The sequence below is a fragment of the Macaca mulatta genome, chromosome 11 (genome assembly GCF_049350105.2).
Source record: "Macaca mulatta isolate MMU2019108-1 chromosome 11, T2T-MMU8v2.0, whole genome shotgun sequence".
NCBI classification, from domain to species: Eukaryota; Metazoa; Chordata; class Mammalia; order Primates; family Cercopithecidae; genus Macaca; species Macaca mulatta.
The window spans coordinates 3,321,572-3,338,534 of record NC_133416.1 but is presented as its reverse complement, the minus strand read 5'-3'; the positions used below and the strand labels follow the sequence as shown (position 1 = coordinate 3,338,534).

Genomic DNA, 16,963 nt, shown 5'->3' with positions numbered 1-16,963 from the left:
TTTTTGCTCAGCTGGGCAAAATTGCGCACGGGTCTCCAGCCCAGGAGTGGGCGCTGTGGGCGTGCGTGGAGTCTGTGGGTGGTTGTAAGCTGACATCAGTGTGGGTGGTGGCCTCAGTGTGGGTGGTGGCCATGCCCAGGGTGCCACCATGGCCCAGGGAGGTCTGAGCGAGCCGAGGGGCAGGCCCTCTGCCATCATAAAGGCATGAGCTGGACAGGCGCTGGGCAAAAGTGGGAAGCAGGTGATGTCTGTCGTCAGTCCTCATCTCCTTGAGGAGCCCTCCGCCCTCTCCATGGTATCCCAGCACCCCTCCCAGGAGTGCCAGCAACCACGTGCTCTATTTCCCCACCTCCTTCCTTCTAGAGACCCCCTCTCTTTGACTTGTTCCTGGCCCATGGAAATCTGCTTTGTGCTGGCCTCGGTGGCTGCTCAGGAGGCGGGCACTGCACAAATGAATGAACAGTTCAGTGGTTAAACAAGAAGGTCTCAAGTGGGGCAAAACCACACGTGCATGTAACTGAGATGCAGGGCTTTCGGCCCTGCCACTGTAGGTCTGAGCTGGCATATTCACTCCTCCAACAAACAAGAACACCTGCGACGTGTCGGGCACTGTTCTAGACACTGGGGCTACAGCAAAACGGACAAAGCCCTTCCCTTCACGAACTTACATTCTAGCAGGGAGACAGACAATAAACTGCGCAATCAGTAAACAGACACTGCAGCTTAGAGTGCTGAATGCTGAGCAGGAGGGGCAGCGAGGGACTCTGCAGAGAGAGGGTGAGGGCCGCCTCCCTTCCCACCTGAGAGGTCTGCACAAAGAACTCCCTGCAGGTGACACTTGAGCAGAGGCCTATGGGAAGTGAGGGTAGGACACACTTTGTTATCTAGAGACTGTTCCAGCAGAGGAAGCAGGTGAGCCAGGGGCCCAAGGGAGGAGCAGAGTGTTTTAGAAGAACAGCAGTGACCAGTGTGGCTGGAGCAGGGCAGGGAAAGCAGAGAACTGTGGGAGAGGAAGTCAGAGAGGAAATAGGGAACCCCACCAGGTGCTGGTATCCTCTCTGAGACAGAAGCCACTGGGGGACTTTGAGCAGGAGAGTGACATGACCTAACTACAGGTCTAAAAGAATCATTCTGCTGTTGTGGGAGACTCTCCTGTCGGGGGCGAGGCCAGAGACCAGCTGCTGCAGTCACTCAGGTGCGAGACGCTGGTGGCTCAGAATGAGTGGTGGTGTTGGAGGTAGTGAGAAAAAGTTGGATACCAGATTTACCTTAAGATAAAGCTGGTGGGACTGGCTGATGGACTGGATGTGAGGTGTGAGAAAGAGAGGGGAATCAGAGAAGATTCCAACAGTTTGGGCGTGAGCAACAGGAATGATGAGATATGGTTGAATGGACATCAAGGGTTCTGCCGAGAACTTGAAGTTTGAGTTGTTGCTTGGACATCGAATGCATGTCTTGAGTTGGTTCTACTGTGTCTGGAGGTCAGTGGGGAGGTGCAAGCTGGAGACAAAAGCGCAGTAGTTGCATAGTTCATATTTAAAGTCAAATCATATGTGACTACCTAGGAGGCCAGCGCAGAAGGTGAGGATGTGAAAGGACCCAACCCTGCAGTGCTCCCACACTGGGGGGTCAAGAGAGGAGAAAGCAACAAGAGAGACTGACTGCAGAGCAGGGACATGGAAAGAACAGCGCCCCACGAAGCGAGTGGTCAGTGAACAGGCAGTGCTGTCACACGCTGCAGAGACACGGCTGGACACCGACCACCGGGTTTACCAACATCAAGACCATCCAGACCTTGAAGGCATCTGTGTTGGTGGAGCGACGTGGACAAACACCTAGCAGACATAGGTTCAAGAGAGCATGGGGGGAGTGGGACACCGTGAGGATAGACAGCCCTAGCCAACAGAAATATGAGGCAAGCCACAGGTGTGAACTGCATGTGTAATTTACCTTTGCTAGGAGCCACATTAAAAAAGTAAAAACAGGTGAAATTAAGTGTTCATAGATTTTATTTCACCCAACATAGCCAAAATATTATCATCTCAACATGTAATAAATATAAAAAATTATTCAGAAGACATTTGTCATTCCTTGTTTTGTAACTAAGTCTTTGAAATATGCTATTTTATCCTTATGATTATTATTATCGCAATTCAGATTAGCCACATTTCAAGTGCTGAATGGCCACATGTGGCTACCGTAGAGATAAGTCTTTCGAGAAATTTTGCTCTAAATGAGCAGAGAAAAAAAGGGGGTTATAGAAGTGGGAGTGGAGTCAAGAGGGTTTTGTTTCTGAATGGGAGATATGACAGCATTTTTCTATGTGATGGGAATCATCTAACAGAGGCAGAAAATGTGATGAGATAGAAGTGAGAGAGAACCGCTGCTGGTAGGACAGAGCTCCTTCATTGGCAAGAAGGGGATGGGTGCACACGAAGGGTGCCCACCTGTGCAGGGGCAGGGCTGTGTGCCATGATCCAGTAAGAAGACACATTGTCAGCACAGACGCGTGGTTGTGGGAATATATGAAAGTCCCCTTCTGACTGCATCTTTCTCAGGGAACTGGGGAATGAGGCCATCAGCCGAAAATGTGAAAGGGGAAGGAGATGGGAAGTGTGAAGAGAGAGGCAAGGGTGCTGAAAGAATTCTCTCACAAAGCAGAAGGGTGAATGGAGTGCGGACAAAGAAGGAGGGCCCTCAGGTGTCACCAAGGGCCTCCTCGAGGTTGGAGGTCATGAGTGTAAAGTGAGACTCTGCTCAACTTTGCAGATTTCTTGACCCTTTCCAGGTACCAAGCAGATCTCTGGTCGGACTTGATTAGGGTTGGTATTTTTCCAGGTGTGGAAGATAAACAGACAGAAGACTAAGAATGTTGAGCATAAATGCAAGCCTTGAGTGAGTGCAGCAGTGGCACATGGCATCTGAGATGGCTGGAAGGAGGGTGGACATGGTGGCAGGGATGAAGAGTGCAGTGGGACGAAGGGATGGTGGGAGTCAGGGTGAGAGAGGGAGGGGACGGGAAAGACGGTGGTGCTGGTTAGACAGTAGGATGTTAGATTTGGGATTATGGGGGAGGCGTTATCAGTGGTGACAGGGATATTGGCTATAACCAGGGGAGTGAGCCTACTGAGACAGGCTCCCCAGAAGGCAGATATCCAGGAACTAAGAAGCTACTGCAGGGAAGGTAGAGAAGAAGTGAGTGTTGGAGTGAAGTAGAGTGAGCCAAGAGCCCATGTCCTAAAGGCACAAGGAGGGGTGACTCAAAGGTCTGCAGAAGGTTGCAGTAAAGAGAAGTAAGGCATAGAGGATCTGATGACACAAATGTCAAAAGGGACGGGGGGTGCAGTGGAGCAGAAATCAGGAGCTGGAAGGGCCCCCTTAGACCTGGCAACCTGGTGCAGTGGAAGGAGGCTTCCGGGACAGGAAGTGGCCACCTGCTGAGAGACAGCAGAGAAAGCTGTACCCTCATGGGAGAATCTGGAAGTGACCAGAAAGGAAACTGAGAACTGGGCCACCTGTTTTGCAAAGTTTTGTTGGAATTCAGTTACACCCACTCACGGAGATACCGCTCTTGTCCTGCTGCTGGGCAGGGTGGAGTAGCTGGAACAGAGACTCGGCTTGCAAAGATGAAAACCAGCATCTGGCTCTTACAGAAAAGTTGACTGACCCCGAACAGGTGAGAGACTATGGGGATGGGAGGGCACAGTGGGAAGGTTTCCTCCGTGGGGTAGTGGGAAAGGAGGGGTTAGATCAGAGGATGCACAGAGCCACATGGGAACAGGAGTCCGGGTGATGAGGGACGACTCAAGAATTTTGGGCTTTTCATGGCAACCGAGAAAAATAGGGGAAAGGGCGTGCAGGGCGATTTCTGTCCTTTATACCCAGAGAGGATGCAATGGATTCATTGGCAGCAGAGTGCACTACACGCTGGGTTGTGTTTCTTCAGTAGTGGGGCCTGGGATCAAGGAGGGCACCCAGGTATTAGGAGTGGGTCTCCATATTGGGTCTGAACTATGAGCCAGGGCAACTTTCACTCAGGAGCAACAGGCTTGAGCTCTTAAGTGACTTATGCCCCAGGTAACTGGATCTAGAAATGGGAAACTGCAGCTGGGGGATTAGCCAGATGCATTAGCAGAAGTTCAGGGCCAGGCAGGGCTGAGCCATGAGGGGATCGGCCTAGAAACGCTCCATGGAGGCCTCCAGGCACTGACTGGCTGAGTGACTGGGGTATTGGCTCCTCCGGTCCAGAGGATGTCCCTCTATCTGGTCTGTGTATTGGACCTCTGAACGAGACTCTCAACAGCGGGCTCTGCAGCCGAATGAAGTTTGAGAACCCTGTCCAGGCCGTATCTGCAGTGTCTCTCAGCCTGGCGATTTGACAGCTTCCTATGTTAGCTGGTGAGGCCTTGAATCCCAGGCAGAAGTTGCCAGGATGGGGCAGTGGGCTTCTTTCTCTACAAGGGAGATGTTCTTTCCACTGAAGCCCAGATCACTGAGACCGGAGGAGACGAAGACCCGTCTGCAAATTTGTCAAACAACATCCCAAATGCAAACCCGATTTTGTTCCCAGTATTTCCTGCAAGAAAGCAATATGCTTATCCGAGTGAAAGATGTTCACAAAATAGGATTCAGCGAAGGGAGTGGAGATTAGACAACTTGCCCTTAACTCCTGCCTCAAGTTGAGACTCTTTATTACATATCCGCTTTTAATTGTGAAAGGGTAGAAAACTCAAACATAGATGGAGGAGTGGCTGGTGTATTTCTTCTCAATGAGACGTTCCGAAGGCGAAACCACGGCTTGGTGCCCACTGGTCCCTAAGGGTTGGGCTCTGACGTGGACGCCTGGCTGAAGGATCGCTCTGGGAGGTGTGTTTGGCAAATCTGTAGCCAGGCAGTGGGGCTGTTAGAAGAAAAGGATCGTGAGGCTGTAGAATGATCGTGAGGCCCAGATAATGGGAAAGGCAGGGCCACCACCCTGCTAGGGAGGCAACAAAGCCTCACTGGCTGGCACGGAACCTCCTGAGCAGGAGATCCACGGAGGACTCCACGGTCCCTGCGTAGGGGGAGGTGAATCTGAGGCCACCACAGTCCCTCCATGTTTATTCAGCAGTCCCACCACCAAGAGGCCTCTGCTTTAGGAAGGAAAGAAATGCCCTGTGTCACGTGCCACCAGAAGAGCAATGCAGAGACGAGGCTCTCAGCCTGGCACTCAGGCAGTAGGCAGGCAGGCCCACCTTTCTCCAGGGCAAGTCAGGCTCCCCCAGCTGTGTGGGAGGCCAGGAGAAACCTTTCCCTACAGCTACAGAGCAGGGGCCAAGGAGAGCAGATATTTTCCAAGACACCCAGGGAAGCAAAGGGCTACCCAATATCACTACTTAACATTGCAAAGGAAGCAGAAAAAGGAGGCGAGCTGAAGAGAGGTGGTAAGCTGCACCCTCCAGCGATGGGGGATCGTTACAAGGATGGGCTGAGTTAGACAGGACGAAGAGTCCTTAGGAGAAGAGAGACTAGGTTCCAAATACGTCCCAGTGCAAGTGCAACCACAAGCTGGGCCACTGCTGGTGTCATAACCTCTGTGGCTTAGAAACAGGAGCACATGGCCGGGCGCGGTGGCTCAAGCCTGTAATCCCAGCACTTTAGGAGGCTGAGGCGGGCGGATCACGAGGTCAGGAGATGGAGACCATCCTGGCTAACACGGTGAAACCCCATCTCTACTAAAAAATACAAAAAACTAGCCGGGCGAGGTGGCGGGCGCCTGTAGTCCCAGCTACTCGGGAGGCTGAGGCAGGAGAATGGCATGAACCCGGGAGGCGGAGCTTGCAGTGAGCTGAGATCCCGCCACTGTACTCCAGCCTGGGCGACAGAGCAAGACTCTGTCTCAAAAAGAAAAAAAAAAAAAGAAACAGGAGCACACAATTGGATGCCTCCCTCTCTTCATCAGCCTCATGGCCTAGACCCCAGGGAGATGTGACTGGAATCTGGGCTGACCCCACAGAAAAGCCTGGCCCCCTGTGGTTGTGGGGAGGAGTCGAAGGGATGAAGCCGGGTCCAGACAGGCTGCAGGTGAGGCATGAAGCACGGGCCAGAGATGCATCACTGTACTGCCTCCCTGTCAACCCAGGCAGGGCCCCTCCCTCCCAGGGCTCCTGTTTGGTGCCTACTCACCCTGCATTTCTTGTCTCTGCTTCCCCGACTCATGATTTAATTAAGACCACATATGGGGCAAAGCACATATAATCAACTCCAACTCACTCCAAAATTCCAAAATTTTGCCTAAACAAAACTCGTCCCTGCAAGTCACCCTCATCCCTCCACTGGTCCCAGAAGCAGCTGCTCTCATTCCCAAGGCTCTTTTCTATGCATATGCAAAAGGCTCCCAGGAGACTGAGGCCTTGAGAAAGATGCCGAATTCTGAAAAGGATTTAGGGGCATTTGGAACAACCCACCTTAAGGACTTTCGCTATGGTTTACTGAGTTATTCAAGGCATGCGTTTAGCTGCTCTTTGTTTATTCTGGCATGAGTAGAAGTCACAAAATCTCTCCTATAGCTGCATGCACACCCCGAGTGCTGTGAGCCAGAGCTAGACCTGGCTAATGACACTAATAACCTTAGTGCCCCTTGTATCACCCAAATATTTGTGAGGTTCATATGGCCAAAGTGCATCATTCATTGGCCAGGCAAAATAACGCAACAACAACAACAAAAAAACCCTAACGTGGTTCCAAGCAACCTCGTGAGCCATCCAGATGGCCAGAGACGAGGAACTAACTCGCAAATGATCTCGACGTCCTCCTGCGTTATTTCCTGCAGTAAAGACCCGGCACTCTCACAAGATGGTGAACGGTGGGTGCTCTGGAGACATCCACAATGGCTGTGTCTCCTCCGGGATGGCACAAAAGGATCCTCCAAAAACAGGCCTCTGGGACAAAGAGCTCCTGACATTCTGGCCTTGACTCTGCAGACTGCCAGGACTTCAAGGGAGGGAGAGTCCAAGGTGACGGCCACTTGAGCACTCACTGGGCTCAGAGTAACAAGGGACTAGCCCAAAGGAGCCGGCTTCTTCTCAAGGTAAAATCTGCTGCAATGGGCTCCTCCTATTACAAGACGGATGTGTTGATGGAACTTCATCACCTGTGTTTTAATAACCTACACTTCACCAGTGTATGTAGGCCTGTTAGGTACAAATTGTTTATGGAGAATCTTTTTGTGGGGTTGTCAACTTATTTATAAGGAGGTCACTTCCACATTTTATTTCAGATTCTTTGCATTGCTGTTTTGAAAGCCTAGATGGACTCTTATGCTACCGTGGAGCAGGGTGTCTGGGGGGAAGCCGCATTTGATTGGGGTTTGGTTACTTGTCATCTTTGCCTTTCATAGTTCCCTGTTTCCTTCTCATCCACCTGTCTTGAGCAGTCTGGTTCCCTGGGGCCACAGAACCAGGCCCCCTGCAGAGTGAGAATGGGGATGCGGCCTCTGTACGAGTCCAGAGCACAGGCACAGCCCATGTGCGCCCCACCCTCACCCCACACCTGCAGACTGCATGCTCACGGACGAGCTGTCCCAAATGTGCTCAGCGATACAGCAGGGAAACTGGCAGAGGCACTGCGGGACCAGATGTGGTCTGAGATGACACGAAGTACTTAAGCAAGAGGATATCCTTAGTGGCACCGAGCAGCATGGGTTCCATTAGGAGCACTCAGGTCTAACTGCATGTGTGTGCATGCCTGAGTGGGAGTGGCAGGGTGTGTGTGTGCATGCCTGTGTGGGAGTGGCAGAGAGGGGTGTGTGTGTGCGCGCGCCTATGTGGGAGTGGTAGAGAGGGGTGTGTGTGTGCGTGCCTGTGTGGGTGTGGTAGAGAGGGGTGTGTGTGGGTGTGGTAGAGAGGGGTGTGTGTGTGCGTGCCTGTGTGGGTGTGGTAGAGAGGGGTGTGGGTGTGGTAGAGAGGGGTGTGGGAGTGGTAGAGAGGGGTGTGGGAGTGGTAGAGAGGGGTGTGGGAGCGGTAGAGAGGGGTGTGGGAGCGGTAGAGAGGGGTGTGGGAGTGGTAGAGGGGTGTGGGAGCGGTAGAGAGGGGTGTGGGAGTGGTAGAGAGGGGTGTGGGAGCGGTAGAGGGGTGTGGGAGCGGTAGAGAGGGGTGTGGGAGCGGTAGAGAGGGGTGTGGGAGCGGTAGAGAGGGGTGTGGGAGCGGTAGAGAGGGGTGTGGGAGTGGTAGAGAGGGGTGTGGGAGCGGTAGAGAGGGGTGTGGGAGCGGTAGAGAGGGGTGTGGGAGTGGTAGAGGGGTGTGGGAGCGGTAGAGAGGGGTGTGGGAGCGGTAGAGAGGGGTGTGGGAGTGGTAGAGGGGTGTGGGAGTGGTAGAGGGGTGTGGGAGTGGTAGAGGGGTGTGGGAGTGGTAGAGGGGTGTGGGAGTGGTAGAGGGGTGTGGGAGCGGTAGAGAGGGGTGTGGGAGTGGTAGAGGGGTGTGGGAGCGGTAGAGAGGGGTGTGGGAGTGGTAGAGGGGTGTGGGAGCGGTAGAGAGGGGTGTGGGAGCGGTAGAGAGGGGTGTGGGAGCGGTAGAGGGGTGTGGGAGCGGTAGAGAGGGGTGTGGGAGCGGTAGAGAGGGGTGTGGGAGTGGTAGAGGGGTGTGGGAGTGGTAGAGAGGGGTGTGGGAGTGGTAGAGGGGTGTGGGAGTGGTAGAGAGGGGTGTGGGAGTGGTAGAGGGGTGTGGGAGCGGTAGAGAGGGGTGTGGGAGCGGTAGAGAGGGGTGTGGGAGCGGTAGAGAGGGGTGTGGGAGCGGTAGAGGGGTGTGGGAGCGGTAGAGGGGTGTGGGAGCGGTAGAGGGGTGTGGGAGCGGTAGAGGGGTGTGGGAGTGGTAGAGGGGTGTGGGAGTGGTAGAGGGGTGTGGGAGTGGTAGAGGGTTGTGGGAGTGGTAGAGGGGTGTGGGAGTGGTAGAGGGGTGTGGGAGCGGTAGAGAGGGGTGTGGGAGTGGTAGAGAGGGGTGTGGGAGTGGTAGAGAGGGGTGTGGGAGCGGTAGAGGGGTGTGGGAGCGGTAGAGGGGTGTGGGAGCGGTAGAGGGGTGTGGGAGCGGTAGAGGGGTGTGGGAGTGGTAGAGAGGGGTGTGGGAGTGGTAGAGAGGGGTGTGGGAGCGGTAGAGGGGTGTGGGAGTGGTAGAGAGGGGTGTGGGAGTGGTAGAGAGGGGTGTGGGAGTGGTAGAGGGGTGTGGGAGTGGTAGAGGGGTGTGGGAGTGGTAGAGGGGAGTGGTAGAGAGGGGTGTGGGAGTGGTAGAGAGGGGTGTGGGAGTGGTAGAAGGGTGTGGGAGTGGTAGAGGGGTGTGGGAGTGGTAGAGGGGAGTGGTAGAGAGGGGTGTGGGGAGTGGTAGAGGGGTGTGGGAGTGGTAGAGAGGGGTGTGGGAGTGGTAGAGGGGTGTGGGAGTGGTAGAGAGGGGTGTGGGAGCGGTAGAGGGGTGTGGGAGTGGTAGAGAGGGGTGTGGGAGTGGTAGAGAGGGGTGTGGGAGTGGTAGAGAGGGGTGTGGGAGTGGTAGAGAGGGGTGTGGGAGTGGTAGAGGGGTGTGGGAGTGGTAGAGAGGGGTGTGGGAGTGGTAGAGGGGTGTGGGAGTGGTAGAGGGGTGTGGGAGTGGTAGAGAGGGGTGTGGGAGTGGTAGAGGGGTGTGGGAGTGGTAGAGAGGGGTGTGGGAGTGGTAGAGAGGGGTGTGGGAGTGGTAGAGAGGGGTGTGGGAGTGGTAGAGGGGTGTGGGAGTGGTAGAGGGGTGTGGGAGTGGTAGAGGGGAGTGGTAGAGGGGTGTGGGAGTGGTAGAGAGGGGTGTGGGAGTGGTAGAGAGGGGTGTGGGAGTGGTAGAGAGGGGTGTGGGAGTGGTAGAGAGGGGTGTGGGAGTGGTAGAGAGGGGTGTGGGAGTGGTAGAGAGGGGTGTGGGAGTGGTAGAGAGGGGTGTGGGAGTGGTAGAGGGGTGTGGGAGTGGTAGAGAGGGGTGTGGGAATGGTAGAGAGGGGTGTGGGAGTGGTAGAGAGGGGTGTGGGAGTGGTAGAGAGGGGTGTGGGAGTGGTAGAGGGGTGTGGGAGTGGTAGAGGGGTGTGGGAGTGGTAGAGGGGTGTGGGAGTGGTAGAGAGGGGTGTGGGAGTGGTAGAGAGGGGTGTGGGAGTGGTAGAGAGGGGTGTGGGAGTGGTAGAGGGGTGTGGGAGTGGTAGAGAGGGGTGTGGGAGTGGTAGAGAGGGGTGTGGGAGTGGTAGAGGGGTGTGGGAGTGGTAGAGGGGTGTGGGAGTGGTAGAGAGGGGTGTGGGAGTGGTAGAGAGGGGTGTGGGAGTGGTAGAGGGGTGTGGGAGTGGTAGAGGGGTGTGGGAGTGGTAGAGAGGGGTGTGGGAGTGGTAGAGAGGGGTGTGGGAGTGATAGAGGGGTGTGGGAGTGGTAGAGGGGTGTGGGAGTGGTAGAGGGGTGTGGGAGTGGTAGAGGGGTGTGGGAGTGGTAGAGGGGTGTGGGAATGGTAGGGGTGTGGGAGTGGTAGAGGGGTGTGGGAGTGGTAGAGGGGTGTGGGAGTGGTAGAGGGGCGTGGGAGTGGTAGAGAGGGGTGTGTGTGTGCATGCACCTGCGTGGGAGTGGTAGAGAGGGGTGTTCTTGGGAACATCCTGTCCCTCTGGGGAAGTCTGAATTCAAAGTGATTTTCATGGATCCTTTCTTTTGCCTGAAGGCCAGCACAGTTAGGACCAAATTGAAAAGAGATTCTACAGAAGGAAGAAGAGGGATGTACTGGTGAGACAGCCAAATGGCAAGCGGTCCCCAGAGAAACTCCAGCCAGCCTGCACACTGGGAGGAGTGCACACTGGGGTGGAACCACAGACGTTCACGCCACCGTTTGCAGCAAGGAGACCTGACCCCTCCTTTTCCTGGGTAAAACCTCGGATTCAGCCTATGAGGCAGGAAGCCCATGGGCAGGAAGCGCACACTCTCACTTTGCTGAGTCTGTCTTTCCCTTTCTGTTCCTTTAGCAAAATAAATCTCATTTTTCTCACTCGCTAAATCATCTGCGAGCCTAAATTTTTGTGGCCGTATGACAAGGACCCTGTCTCCAGCTAACCTAAGGAAAAGTCCCGCAACACTGGTAAGAGAAAGGGAAAGAGACAGGCAGTGATACTTACCCCACGACCACAATGATAAAATCGAGCAGATTCCAGCCGTTGCGGAGGTAGGCATTGGGGTGAAAGAGGAGTCCATAGGCGATGACTTTTAAAAATGCTTCCACCGTAAAAATTATGAGAAAGAGATATTCCACTCGTTCCTAGGAAACAAAAATAGAAAAGAGAGAAAGATAAGTCATTAGTTTGGGGATCTGGAAAGTTTGGAACCAGCAGATCTCACAAGTAGATGGAAGACAATGCTGCCCCCACTGTAGTGGGACCAAGTGGGGACAGTCAGGCCAAATTAGCAACTCCACAGCTCCTACCATGACAGCACCAAGCTACTGGGGATTACGGGATTTTCTTTTTTTTTTTTTTTTTTCGTCAAAGTTCCCCCATTAAAACGTAAATATTAGACTAGTGGAAAAAATTCCTATTTTTTGAAACATTTTATTGAATTAATCAGTTGACATTTTATTGTGCCCTCCCAGAAGAGAAGTCACAATGTCTCCATCTAAAGGGAAACAATGTCAGGGCAAAAAGAGAAGGGGATAAAGCAGAGCTCCTGGAAAATCGTGCTACAATTCTGCAGGCACAAGCCCTGAAGACCGCAGACTTGGTCTTGGGGAGGGTACTAGCTGAGTTCCTCCAAATGATGGAGCGAAAATGCAGCCACAAAGAAATGGAGACAGTGAAGATCCCTTAAGAGCAGCCCGGGCCGGGCGCGGTGGCTCAAGCCTGTAATCCCAGCACTCTGGGAGGCCGAGACGGGCGGATCACGAGGTCAGGAGATCGAGACCATCCTGGCTAACACAGTGAAACCCCGTCTCTACTAAAAAATACAAAAAATTAGCCGGGCGAGGTGGCGGCGCCTGTGGTCCCAGCTACTCGGGAGGCTGAGGCAGGAGAATGGCGTGAACCCGGGAGGCGGAGCTTGCAGTGACTGAGATCTGGCCACTGCACTCCAGCCTGGGCGACAGAGTGAGACTGTGTCTCAAAAAAACAAAAACAAAAACAAGAGCAGCCCGGACAGAGGCCACCTGCTCACGTACACCGATCCAGAAATGTGGAATCTCTTTCTTAAGAAAATAAAACCTTCTGTCCAAAGACATCAAACATTTCAGCAGAGAAAATCAGCGTTTTGAGGATGGAGGCAGGCACTGGGTGGGGGTGGAGAATGGAAGGAGCCCCTCTCTTCCCTTGAGGGGTAGGAGACAGTCTTCTTCCTCCCCTGACACCTTGAAGAAGGGCTTTGCATTTAAGGATGCAGCTCCCACCCCTGGGAGCCCAGAGCGAACAGGACAAACTTGTTGGCTCAATTAGAGCGAGCCGACTCTGTGCTGATTCATGCTCTTCCCTCACCACTAATTGCTTTCTCCCACACCCCCATCCCAAGTGCAGAGCCTTAATGGCCCCCACCAGGCAAAGGCTGCCTGGATGCCTTCATGCTCCACTGCTTGCCTCTGCAGAAGCTCAGCCATCCTTCACTGGAGCCATGAAACACCCATCCATATTGCATTTGGGCACAGGCCCTCCAGAGTGGGGCGGGCCTGTCCGCAGCCCCAAGTGGGCACTGGGCTCAGAACCCCTGGACCCATTTTCCCCTCCTCTGCCAGTCAGAGGGAGCTCTGGTGTATGCATGTGGGAGCAGTGGTGAGGGGGTGCTCCAGGCTCGCCCACATTCTGAAGGAGGAGTGTTACCCACAAAGGCCCACTTCCTCCTGCCTGGCCAGCTGGGCAGGGTCCTCCAAGGCAGGGCCATCGGGAGCTGGATGGAAAGCTCTGTAGGGAGCCTTCGAGTACCTGGGCTCCTATTCACTCCATCACAATCCCCTGGGCATGCAGGGAGTGCCAGCTTCACTGTGAAGCAGTTTGAGGATGCAAATTAAAAACTGTAGAATTCTGGGCCCTGTCCAGATCTACTGAAACAGATCTCCTGGCTGTGAAGCCTGGAAATGTGCACTGTAGACAATTTCCAGGTGTTTCTGAGGTACCTGGAAGAAACACCAGCTCACATGCTGATGAAAGCCCAGATCACGCAGAGGCAGTGGGAAGAGAGTGCGGGGGTCAGACTTAATCAACATCTCAGAGGCAGATTCGTCCTTCCCTTCCTGCCCATTTTTGTGCCATAAAATGCATTTAGAGAGGCGGCTCCCTTGGGGTTGTGACCCAGGAACAAATCAGTGTGTGGGAAGCTCCAATCTTTTCAAGTCAGGTGGTGTTGGGTTAAAATGTACATCAGGGCCATGTTGAAGGAGAAAACATGAGACAACCCAGCACAGGGGAACCTGAGGATGTCTGTGGGAATAGGAATAGAGGAGCTGTCACACAGCCACTCAGCCCATCTCCTCATCCCCAACCCATGATGGTTCAGAGCTTTCATGTCTGCCACTAGATGACAGGGTCACTGCTTTCCGTATTCCCAGAAAGTTGAAGCTGAGATGAGAAAGAAGGAAAAGGAAAGGGAAACAAACAGAAGTTGGGTATCCATTAGGTGTCAGGTGCTTTCATATGTGCTAGTTGTTTTCACTCTTTTATTCCATCCATCCACCCACCCACCCATTCATCCATCCATTCATCCATCTTTCCACGCACTCACCCATCCATTCATCCATTCACCCACCCACCCACTCACTACTCATCCATTCATCCATCTATTCATCCACCTGTCCATCCACCCATCAATCCATCCATCCACCCATTCACCCTTCCATTCATCTTTCCATCCACTCACCCACCCATTCATCCATCCACCTACCCACCAACTCACCACCTATCCAGCCAGCCACCCACCCATTCATCCATCCATCCATTCACCCACCTATGCACCGACCCACTCATCCATTCATTCACTCATTCACCCACCTGTGCGTTCATTCATCCATTCATCCATCCATCCATCCATGCATCCATCCATCCATCAATCCATCCATCCATCCATCCATCCACCCACTGATGCACCCATTCATCTGTCAGTCCACCCATCCACCCACCCACCCATTCTTCTATCCATCCAACCACCCACTCATCCATCCACCCACCCACCCACACATACATACATATATACACCCACCTACCATCCATACACCCATCTATACATCCACCCACCCATCCATCCACCCACCCACCCACTGAAGCACCCATCCATCAGTCCACCCATCCACCCACCCACCCACCCATTCTTCTATCCATCCAACCACCCACTCATCCAACCACCCACTCATCCATCCACCCACTCACCCACACGTACATACATATATACACCCACCTACCATCCATACACCCATCTGTCCATCCATCCATCCATCCATCCATCCACCCACCTATCCATTTATCCAACTATCCATCTATCCACCCACCTACCCATTCATCCGTCCATCCACCCACCCACATATATCCATCCATCCATCCATCCATCTATATATTTATTCAACTATCCATCTATCCACCCACCTACCCATCCATTCATTCATCCATCCATCCATCCATCCATCCATGCATCCATCCATCCATCCATCCATCCATCCATCCATTTATCCATCCACCTACCTATACCTTTATCCATCCATCTATCCATCTACCCATTCATCCATTCACCCACTCACTCATTCATCTATCCTATCATCCATCTACTCATCCACTCACTCACCATCCACCCACTCACTCACCCGTCCATCCACCCATCTGTCCCCTCAGTCATTCATGATCAGTGTGGCACAACTAGTTGCACTGTCAAAAAGTGACCCTGTATCTCCCTCTGGGTTGTCTAGATAATGAGCCCTCCAGAAGAGGTAGCACTCAAGCACAGAGTCCCTCCTCCCCCTGTCAGAGAGGGCAGCAATATCCTGAAGGCTCTGAGGGCCCTATGTGCTGGGAAACTGGCATTCCCAGACAACTCCTGTAAACAGCTGGCACCCCTAGTCCAGACCACCTGGCACTAAGCACTCTGCTTATTCCCTCATTGACAGGCTGCTTTCTCTTACTTAATTGCCCTATAAAAAGAGAGAGCCATGGTTTGGGGGGTGTGGCGAGGGTCCTCCACTGGGTTACAGGCTTACTGCAGGACCAGCAGCATCCTGGACCTGGCATATCTCTTTTTGAGATGGAAGGGTTGGGGGATGTGACTTCTCTTCTTGACCTTTGGCCTTGGCAAATTTTCCCAATAAAGCCTATTCCTTGATCCATGCCATGTAACATTTGTCCTGCATCCTGGCATAGAACATGGGGAGACCCAGAGGGACCTGCTGGAGACTTGAGAAAAAAAGTCTCAGAAACAAACCTCAAGGATGTACTGGTACAATGCAGGGCAAACGGACAGACGATTCCAATACAATTAGTACATAGCATTCTGGAGGCAAGCACAGCTGGCTATGGATGGACTTCCCAAAGAAAGAATCTTCAAGCTGAATCTCTGAGGATGAAGAGTTGTCCAGGTGAAGAAGGTTAGGGGCTGGGGGCAGGGGGTAGGCAATGTGGAGGGGGTCAGGCATTACAGGTGCGGAGTGAACTAAGAAGATGGGAAGTATGGACACAGCTCTGCGATGCAAACATTTGATTTGGCTGGAGTGAGGGTGTTGAAGTAGCTGGAAGGCCCGGCAGGAGCAAGATGACCAGGAACTTTGTGGCTATGCCTGGATGCTTGGATTCCATTCTGAGGAGAATGGGAATGACCTGGGGAGATATGCCCTGCAATCTGGCACTGGCTGGAGAATGAGTGATGGGGTTAAGGGTAGGGGAGAGCGACCCATGCGGAGATCACGGAGGCTGGAGCCATGGTAGAGGCAGTGGGACTGGGGAGACGTAGGTGGATTTGAGAGGAGAAAGCATGTGCTTTGTTTTCTGGTTGCACGTAGGGGTTGAGGGAAGAGGCAGTGCAGAGATGTGCAATGCCCCCTCCCTGAGGTTTCTAATTTGGGTGACTGTGTGGATGGTGATGCCTCTCACTGCAACAGGGGACTTCAAGAAGAGGAAGAGGGGTTTTGGGGGAAGGTAGAGACATCAGTTATGAACTTGCTGAATTGGAGATACTGGTGATCAGACCTACAGAGGTGGGGCCCAGAGCAGAGTTCATCTTGCAGGGGAGGGCTGAAAGAGGAGAGTGTGCAGACTAAAGAGATAAGGGCAGACGCTGGGCTCCAAATCAGTACAGAACAGCCACTACAAACGCCAATCAGGACATGCATCCCATCAGAAACCTCATCCCCAAGAAATCCCCTTCACATTATGCGAATTTATCTCCAGCAGAAGTTACAGGACCTCTCTTAAAATCATGAAGTCTGGGAGAGAAAGAAAGTTAAAGGTTATCTAATTAAACTCCTCACCTGAAAAACTAGGATACTGACAAGATATTGAAGCCCGGGAGAAACACGCAGAGGACAAGAAACCAGACTTTCTGACCTTCAAGCCAAAGGTCTGTTCATCCTGTCTCACCTGCCGGGGTACTGAAGAAACAGAGTTCACTGGTCCCACTTATCCCCAGAGACATGGCTGGTTTCACAATCCTCATGGCTGATTGTTTAAGGGTCTGAGATAGAACTGAAAGGGCCCAGGGAGCCAGTAAGAAGGGGTCTGAACAAGAACCCAGAGAAGGACAGCTGCCTATTGTTGAAAAGTCTGGGACACGGTCACCGTGAGGCATGTGTGTGTACTGCGTGTGTGCGTGTGCTGACTGAATGTTGCAACAAGCAGTGTTATTCAGTCTGACCTTAGAGGCATGACTGCCCTTCTAGAATTACTTAAAAAAAAAAAAAAAACAACCAAAACCATAAACAAGCAAAACAGCTTGGTTAATTCCTTCAAAACATATGTTGTGCTGTCATAGAAACATCTAAGGGCGAGTATGAATGGAGTGAAGAAAATAAAA

At 53.0% G+C, this 16,963-nt stretch overlaps 1 protein-coding gene across 30 annotated transcripts in view; it reads right to left on the bottom strand.

The window, feature by feature from the left end:
- CACNA1C (calcium voltage-gated channel subunit alpha1 C) overlaps positions 1–16,963 on the bottom strand; it is a 740,665-nt gene that overhangs the window by 242,017 nt on the left and 481,685 nt on the right. For all 30 annotated transcript variants that reach the window (XM_028829106.2, XM_028829113.2, XM_028829112.2 and 27 more), the window contains exon 4: positions 11,122–11,261. In XM_028829106.2, the coding sequence (XP_028684939.2) occupies positions 11,122–11,261 (140 nt within the window). The remainder of the gene's footprint in view (positions 1–11,121; positions 11,262–16,963) is intronic.